Raw genomic sequence first — 8227 nt, 5'->3', positions numbered from 1 at the left:
TCTTGTAGGATTGTTCTTGGTTGTCAAGAAGTTTCAATTTTATTTCTAAAACTGCTCTATATTCCTAGAACCGAAGTATAAATTATTAATAACTTAGCTGTGTAGGAAATTTGTCTAACTATATAAAATATAACTTAGTTTAATTACCGAAAGTGCTTTCGGACTGAAAATTATTCCAAGAGATTTATGTAGCAAAGGTTCAATATGTGTATCATATTTGTCTAAATAAAAAATACTTTGATTGGTATTGGATTGGTAATGTAATTTCATATTTAACGCGCAGGCCACCAGACCATTATTGTATAAATCAATAGCGCCTCTAAAACTCGTGTTCACTGTGACACAGAAAAAGTGCAGCGTCACCGAATTTTCAACGAACACACAGTGTGGTGAAGACTGAAAATAAAACATTTGTGACATAGATATACGAAAACAACTTTCAGAAAGTCCATTCTATCATAACATACTTCGGGCACTTTATATTCAGAAAGATCTTTAACAATCAGATGTTCTCTAAAAGTGGTTTCTATGTTCCAAATATCCAAAGTTGGCATGGCTCCTGTGCCGACCAGCTTTAGTGGCACGCCCTGAGCTTCGGCAGGGCAGGTATCACTTATTATAAACTTTATAGTCTCCTCGAATTTCCTAGCCGCTGTTGCTAAAAATTGTATTTGCAATGTTCGACTTGTCCCAGGAGCGAGTAAATTGTCATCGTTCAGTATCATGAAGTTTCCGCACTTCATCGGTGGGTTTTTCAATCTGGTAGTTTAAAAAACATTTTATGTGTTACTGAGGTCTTTGGAAACCTTAATAAAACTTTAAAAAGATAAGTAATATTTATAAAATTACTTGTTATCTTTTAGCTTCATAGCAGGCGGTGCATTGGGATCTATTTGGTAGACTTTTGGTAAAATGATCTCGTAAGTAAAAGGACATTTACTAGTATTATTTAATATCACTTCCCTCATAACTCCACTGCCGACCGGTATTATGTGGAAGTTTAATTCACCCAATGGGAATAAAGTAAACCTGAAAATATTTTCGAAGAGGCGTCAAGATTCATAGTTGCGTATCACGCAATATTTTTAACCATCACAAAAAGCTTACGTATTGTAAAACGATGCAATTGTCACACATACTGGGAACTTGGCAACAACAACCTGATCTTTACTGCCGTCCAATAAAGAACATATATAGGCGGGCACATTTACGAGATTAATCGACGTAGTGGGTGTACACTCAAATTCGATCGACACCAGTCTCAGACTCGAAGGAATTATACCACACTCCGGAGTTACTTCGAAGGATCTCAATAAAGAGGGTTCCGGGAAGTTTCGTACTTTTTCAACCTAGAAAAATATAATGGAAAAATAAAACATAAGAAATTATAGTTTAAACATTTTAATACCCCCATTATAAATTATATAAAATAGGTAGTAGGACTTACTTAAAATAAATGTTATATTTGCCACGGTTCAACAAATACATTTCTCTGACCACAGTGGAATTTACTTTCACGTTTCCGTAATTAAGATACGTTTCAGCGGGATTTTCGTAGGCACATTCAACCATGACATCGTAACACTCGGCCGATAAGTATAAGGTGTCAATTAACATTGGTTCACCTCGGCCATCCGCGTCGTATATCTAAGAAAACATAATGTAACAAGACAATACCTTCGATAAGAAGACATACTTAATTGTAATAACTCATGGTGTTATTTTGGGTATAGTATATATTGGTTAGAAATAAGGAGTAGCAGTGTATGTGCGCGCTAATTATCGCAGTATTACATGTAAACGTGCTCTAATTTTAGCCTAAACATTACAACTCAAAACCTCTCCACAACGATGAGCATAGAAACACATCCTTTGGGTTACCTGTTTATAACTCAAGGGCGCGGTAGCAGATTTAAAGTTTGGTCAAACGACATATTGTACAGTAAGTAGTGTATTACAACTGTTTACTTCCCTCCAGCTTCGCGTCGCCATCTCGCCCCGTCTACTGCTCAACCAAAACTTTAACTTTATGTATGCTTACATCAATTGTGAGAGTTTTATGCGAAATAACACCGACTCTACACGCAATGTATGTCACTGGAACTACTTGATTATCCTGTCTGGGTACGATGCCTGATGTTTGAGCTATAATAAAATCTTCCATGAACTCCTGGGAATTCCGTATTTTCCACATTATTGGCAAAATAGAGTCATTCTTGACAATGAATCTGTCATCTTCTCGACGATACAGTAAAAGTTTTCCGTATTCTGTACAATTATAAAAAATAACCATCGCAAAGTGGTCTTGGTAATTCATGTAGAACTAGGATGTCAGGATTACTAACCAATTTGCTTAGTAAGTGGTAGTATTTCTACTACGGGTACTACTCCACTGCAACCAATATTAATCGTTATAATCTCTGGATTATCTTTTACACAAAAAAGTAGCACGCTATTATGGATTCCAACTTCAGCGGGGGCTGCCGATATAGTCAATTTTCCACGACATCCCGGCTAAAAACAAAAATTATCCGCATGAGTTTTTATAAAGTAAAAATTATTTTAGTTTGGCGCTCAGACTAACCTCTAATGTAATGAAATCTTTGTCAATTTGAAAAACGGTAGTTTCCTCTTGGAACTCTATTTCAACATCAGCCGTAATTAAAGAAGAGTTTTTCAAATCAATTGTGTATTCTTCTTCATATATTCTGTTTCATATAAATACGTCAGTTAATATATTAACGTTTAAACATCTAATCAGTTAACCACAGCTCTAAATTCTAACTGTGTTGTGACTAGCATAGAATACTTCATTAGTAGAACCTTTTCGATAATAATTCACGAGTAGATAATATTTTTACGCACCTAAAGTTTCCTATAAATATGGGTCCAAATTCAAACATCTTGAGATTATCTAAGTAAGTCACTTTGTATACTTTGTCCTCTACGGCTCTTCTAGCGAAGTTTTGGAACATTTTTTTTGGTCTACTATCCAGTCTGCAATAATGATTACCCACACATAAATCTATTTTTAATTTTTTAACGTACTTAGCCATTCTCTAGTGTATGTAGGTGAAGTATAATTACACGGGTATCAATTTTAAATGTTATAGTACGTGTATTGTTAATTTAATACCTTGGTAAATCGCATATACCAACAACGTTAATATCAACTCTGGAGTCTGGCCACCCGCTGACTTCGACGTATCGTTTAACACTAAAATTGCCCTCCACTTGCGGACTGAACGAGTATTTACATCTAACCAGGTCACCAGGCTGCAGCACTAAGCGCCCGCTAGTCGCTGAAACAATAGTACAATAGTTAGGTGTAAAGTAAATTTAGAATTGGCAATAAAATATTACGTGCTCATTTACCGGGTATTGATTTTACACTGCGCAACGGCGGTGGATAAAATATATCAATTCACTCTCTTCCGTCACTATGTTTTCCACAGATGTAGAGGGAATCTCACTTGTAGACGTTTGTGAGGAAGTTACCTGATTTTTTTTATGAAACATGTAATCCTTCTTTGTGCTACATCGCGTAAATATAAAAAATCACAATATAAGATCATTATTTACTCACTTTCTTGGCACAAGTGCAATGCCACTTAGACAAAATGTTTAGTACATTATCTTGCGTTGTATCATCTAACAAATTTAGATCTGTTAATTGATTACATTCACACTTTTTTATCTGCGCAAAAAAAATGTTCATCGATGAAATTTCTAAAAATACATTTTTATAATCTTGTATAAATAACTAAACTTGAGTCACACAGTGCCACATGCAACAAATTCATAATAATTAACATTACCAAAGCATATTAATATATATAAAGTTAATAATGTTCTGCTAGCTCATATAAAGATTTAATAGTATTTACGTCTCTAGCTTTATATATTTACTATTTTGATATATATTGAACAATATAATAAGTTTTAATTCAATACCGGCATTTCATCTAAGTACCGCCATTTTAACGGATCCTCATGATGAATTGTGGGAAACGTCTTAGGAAGTAAAACTGTAAATTCTTTTCTGTTTACTGGTAGAGCAAGAATATCATGTTCTTCCTCTTCTTTTAAAGCATCCTGTACCACTGGCGAATTCACAAACATATTCACCAACGCTTCTTTGTATTGCATACAAGGACACATTATGAAAGTTAGAGGAAAACCTCTATCTTCGAAACTAACTTCTGACACCTATGAATAAAGTTTAATTTTAATTAATTCATTAATTTTGAAATGTGAACACACGATTGTGTACTTTACCTGAAATTGAACTTCGGATTTCCTTTTTGCCTTTTTTTGTGCCGCTCCCACCACTTGTCCATTAAAACCATAAATGGGACTTCCTACATCACTTTCCTCAAAAACCCAATTATTAGCAATGTTGATAAGATTCTCGTACGTATTTTTAGTGTAATCGTTATACTTAGTATTCATAACTAAGAATTCGCTTGTAGGTTTTGCTATTAAAGAAATTTTAATATTAGGCAAAATAACATTATGATATGCTAGCAAATGTATTTTAATTCATACCTCTAAGTATCCTCCTTTTTATTTTTCTTCTTTGACTCCGATGCATCTACTTGCAACAAAGATTTGCTACGATCTAAATAAAAGAAACAAACTGCAATTTTCAATCTGTTTTCCTATAAAAACTTAAAATGAAAATAATAAATTTGTTATTACCTTTACCAGATTTGTCCTTTCGGATAATTTCCCCGACTTGTCTTTATTAAAAACAAAAGATTATGTTTAATAAAATTTCGACTATAATATTCTAGTTTATAACAATATAAATTACTAACCCTATTGATTCGTAATATTTTTGTCGACGTTCCTCTAACCCATAATTTATATAAATAGATTTTAACTCTGGGGATGAGTTTTCAAATTCTTCTGCAGTCATATCTTCAAAAGATTTTATTATGCCTTCTATTTCAACTTCGTCATAAACTTTGGACATGTTCCTATAACCAAATATATTATAAAATGCGCCTACTAGTTGTAGTAAACAATTTACTTACTCTATGTAATGTAATTTAATTCAATTACTTACTCATCAATCAAATCATTTTCCCTGTGAGTTTCTTCATACGTTTGTGCCCACCTATAGAAATCAGACTGACATAACACAAGGTGTACGTTCCATATTGTGGGCTTACACCTCAACACTGTAGTAAGGACTAATGGAGGATTTTTTAGAACAAGACTCGTTAAGCAGTCTACTACAAAGCCTTTCATAAATTTAGGACGGCTAAAAAAATCCGTTAGCAACTCATGAATTAAATCCTGCAAAGTTAGTAATTGTGTTTAACGTATTTCGAAACTAAGTTTGAAAGCAAAGTTTTAATGCTTAAGCAACTACCATGTGAAATAGTGTAGTAGATCCCATTGCGCCCAAAGCAGAATGGGAAGCAATCGATGAATTAGAGGATTTCTTTTTCTTTTATCGCTGGCTTTTGATCGAGGGGTTCCAACGTTTTTATTATTCGCCAAGAACTCTATTTTTCTTAAAATGATATCAAACTCATCTTCATTTTCATTGAATGCTTCTACAAGACAATGTTGATATAAAACTTGGTTAGGTTCTTAACGGACAATATCTACTACTTTACATTTAAAAAATAAAATTATAAATTAAAATGTAAACACAATCAGTAATATAAGTATTACTAGCATCATACCTTGGCTGACACCATCGTTATCGTCTGAATCCCCTTTCGCATGTTTCTGCGACATTTCGAAAGTTTCATGTATCGCACTGGTTAAAATTTGTTTCGCTGGACAATCACATATACATAGTGCTTCCACAATACAGAGGTCAACATTAATTGTGGGTAAATCTATCCTTTTTCCGATAGAGTAAGCTATTTCTTGACAATGTGCTTCTAATAACGCATTTTATGTTAAATTAATAGCTAATTACCATTATTAATATCTTAAAAAACAAAACAAAACAAATACATTATTCAGTGTTTGTAAATTTATGCATCACTTTACCTTCACATGGGGATCCATGTACAAAGACGAGAAGACCTTTCATATTTTTGTCTGTTTTTGTATCGGTCGATGAATGGTCAAACACGTGTAAACATTCTTTAAGCGGATCTACATTGTTTTCTTTTAATGATTTGATCTCATCTGGAATAATGTTAGCATAAGCTTATGCATATTTAATTACTTAACTAATCAAACCTAATTAGGCAGTTTACTTTTCTAAAAGTTTTAACGCTACCACGATTTCACTGGTAACTATGGATTGCAGTCTCGCAAACAAATAAGAAAATTAAAAGGATTCAAGTGATCATTCCGGTTTTGTTAAGCCACTTCTTTGCGTGGAAGTCTTAGATGTAAAATAAATTTAAGTATAACAATAAAATATATAGTAGTTGGTATAAACATGAATATTAACCGGCAACGATTTCCGCTTCAGTTCTAAACTTTCTTGGAGTTGCTTCCTTAGGAGTAGTTGATTTCGGAGTTGGCTTTGAGCCTTTAGCTGTTTTTCTAAAAGTAATAATATTTATTTTTATATTTATTTATACCTTACTAACTTACCTATAAGTTTAAACATTCAAGAATTTCCTAATAATAATAATTACTTTGCTGCTGTATTAGCCCGAGTACTGAGAGCTCTTGCTGCTGCAGATTCCTCCTCGAGAGCCCTAAAATAATATTTTTTTCATAAATGTGATTAAATTATATCTTATAGCCATACTATATTGAGTTGAAGCGAATATATTTTATTAAGGTACATTACTTGGTAACTTTTTCTGTAAATTTCTTATAGAAGTTTATTATTTCGAATGGTAAACCAGTCCCAGGTCTTATAGCTGGTACGAGCATTTCATCCGGTTTGTTATAATATTTAGTAAGTAGTTGATATATTTCATCTTCTTCCTTCCACTTTCTACAACCAATAATAGGCATGTAATGTCTTATTACAACGAACTGTTAAAATATTTGTTTCTGTTTGAACTTGTACTTACTCATCGCTATGAGCTACAATCAGTTCTATTGGAAAAGGGCAGGGATTCGTTAATCCAAAGTAGACGTCAGTAGTTTCCGCCCAAGGTAGAGTAGGGGAAAAGTTAACATGTGGCCCAATGATATGAACCTGTGGTAGGATTCCCTGCCCTGAGACTGGTATAGTCATTCTAGTCGGATTCATGTGAAATCTGAATATAAGTAAGCCTTCGTATGTCATCTGTTTGAAATTTAACATATTACTATCGTTTAGTTATGCACAACCTATCGATTCTTCATGATGAACGATAAATACAAACCTCCATTGTTGGTTTGAAGGCTACACTAAGCCATCCTCCTTCGCCCGGTTCGTATTTTCCTGAACTATCCAACACCACCATAGGATTGGGGCCAGGTGCTTTCAATTTTAATGTCACATACCAAATGCAGGTAGGTTTACCTAATAGGAATGAAGAGTTTTAATTTTAAAGAAGTTCTAAATTTAAGATCTGGGTAGTTTTGTTAAAGTACTTACACGTTTTTTAATGGTATTGAACAAATAATTTTATCTCCACATCTAACAGACCCGAAATTAATTTCTGCCACATTGGATAGTAAATACGGCACGGCACAGAGTGCTTTTATCTGAATTGGTATTGTTACACCGTATGGTATCTGAAAAAATGGATTGGTATCACCATACACCTTCGATAATTTATGTAGTACATAATAATCCTGTAACCGTTCCGTTATCTGCACACGCTCAAGTAGAAGGTAAAGGTTCAGTATAACATGAAAATAACTTTCTGTACCTCTAAATTAACACACGTTTCAACGGGCTCCTCCAGCTGTATAAAGTCGTTGGAACTAGGAGAAAACATAATTTCTAATTTGCCGGCTTCTCCAGGACTTAGCTTTCCACATAATTTTATTCCCAGCCACGGAGGTATGTGAGTGCCTTTTGCGAAATGAAGTTTTGTAGGAATAGGTCCATAATTAATAACTTCGGCCATGCATTGCACCTGATAATGCATAATTATTTAAGCAAGCTTATTTCATTCAAAGTTAAACATTTTGCTACATAAGGATTTTGAAAAGTCTCATACCGTACTCCCCGTTATCACAACTCCATAATCGATTACATAAGATGTTGTGTGAAATCCAGGAATAGGTCCCATCTTTGATGTATTGGAATAAGCTGTTAGTAACTCCGGTCGCAACTTTATGTGATTTATGACTAAAATTC

General features: G+C 33.8%; 3 protein-coding genes across 4 annotated transcripts; all 3 read right to left on the bottom strand.

Annotated features, from left to right (window-relative positions):
* Positions 1-1418: 1418 nt before the first annotated feature.
* On the bottom strand, positions 1419-4475 carry LOC119192115 (hydrocephalus-inducing protein-like). 2 transcript variants are annotated; one of them, XM_037445952.1, is made up of 10 exons: positions 4279-4475; positions 3955-4209; positions 3587-3697; positions 3376-3498; positions 3137-3302; positions 2866-2997; positions 2585-2708; positions 2346-2514; positions 2042-2268; positions 1419-1647 (listed from the first exon to the last, which is right to left on the bottom strand). In XM_037445952.1, exons 6-10 carry the CDS (start codon positions 2973-2975, stop codon positions 1444-1446), a joined length of 834 nt encoding a protein of 277 aa, XP_037301849.1. In that variant the 5' UTR covers positions 2976-2997; positions 3137-3302; positions 3376-3498; positions 3587-3697; positions 3955-4209; positions 4279-4475; the 3' UTR covers positions 1419-1443. The 2 variants fall into 2 exon arrangements, with proteins under 2 accessions (XP_037301849.1, XP_037301850.1); XM_037445953.1 differs by lacking the exon at positions 3376-3498.
* Positions 4476-4570: 95 nt separating this feature from the next.
* On the bottom strand, positions 4571-7436 carry LOC119192116 (hydrocephalus-inducing protein-like). Its single transcript, XM_037445954.1, has 11 exons — positions 7302-7436; positions 7005-7222; positions 6776-6925; positions 6618-6680; positions 6428-6522; positions 6016-6156; positions 5700-5903; positions 5072-5304; positions 4821-4982; positions 4702-4742; positions 4571-4621 (listed from the first exon to the last, which is right to left on the bottom strand). The coding sequence occupies exons 1-8, from the start codon at positions 7380-7382 to the stop codon at positions 5291-5293; spliced, it is 966 nt and encodes a 321-aa protein (XP_037301851.1). The 5' UTR covers positions 7383-7436; the 3' UTR covers positions 4571-4621; positions 4702-4742; positions 4821-4982; positions 5072-5290.
* A 76-nt stretch (positions 7437-7512) lies between these two features.
* On the bottom strand, positions 7513-8220 carry LOC119192117. Its single transcript, XM_037445955.1, has 3 exons — positions 8088-8220; positions 7794-8003; positions 7513-7656 (listed from the first exon to the last, which is right to left on the bottom strand). The coding sequence occupies exons 1-3, from the start codon at positions 8157-8159 to the stop codon at positions 7513-7515; spliced, it is 426 nt and encodes a 141-aa protein (XP_037301852.1). The 5' UTR covers positions 8160-8220.
* Positions 8221-8227: the final 7 nt, after the last annotated feature.

Source organism: Manduca sexta, unplaced genomic scaffold (assembly GCF_014839805.1).
Source record: "Manduca sexta isolate Smith_Timp_Sample1 unplaced genomic scaffold, JHU_Msex_v1.0 HiC_scaffold_2380, whole genome shotgun sequence".
Taxonomy (NCBI): Eukaryota; Metazoa; Arthropoda; class Insecta; order Lepidoptera; family Sphingidae; genus Manduca; species Manduca sexta.
Note: the sequence above shows the minus strand (reverse complement) of the source record. Positions and strands in the feature narration are given on the sequence as shown.

Coding starts and splice junctions, on each gene's coding strand:
- LOC119192115 (XM_037445952.1), bottom strand. CDS start 2,975: ATGTTCCAAAACTTCGCTAGAAGAGCCGTAGAGGACAAAGTATACAAA. Junction 2,709..2,865: donor ATATTTATAGGAAACTTTAG/GTGCGTAAAAAT, acceptor TATATGAAACAG/AATATATGAAGAAGAATACA. Junction 1,648..2,041: donor ATAAAACTCTCACAATTGAT/GTAAGCATACAT, acceptor ATGTTTTCTTAG/ATATACGACGCGGATGGCCG.
- LOC119192116 (XM_037445954.1), bottom strand. CDS start 7,382: ATGGTGGTGTTGGATAGTTCAGGAAAATACGAACCGGGCGAAGGAGGA. Junction 6,926..7,004: donor ATTGTAGCTCATAGCGATGA/GTAAGTACAAGT, acceptor TATTGGTTGTAG/AAAGTGGAAGGAAGAAGATG. Junction 6,681..6,775: donor TTTACAGAAAAAGTTACCAA/GTAATGTACCTT, acceptor ATATTATTTTAG/GGCTCTCGAGGAGGAATCTG.
- LOC119192117 (XM_037445955.1), bottom strand. CDS start 8,159: ATGGGACCTATTCCTGGATTTCACACAACATCTTATGTAATCGATTAT. Junction 8,004..8,087: donor TTGTGATAACGGGGAGTACG/GTATGAGACTTT, acceptor ATGCATTATCAG/GTGCAATGCATGGCCGAAGT. Junction 7,657..7,793: donor AAACGTGTGTTAATTTAGAG/GTACAGAAAGTT, acceptor CCATTTTTTCAG/ATACCATACGGTGTAACAAT.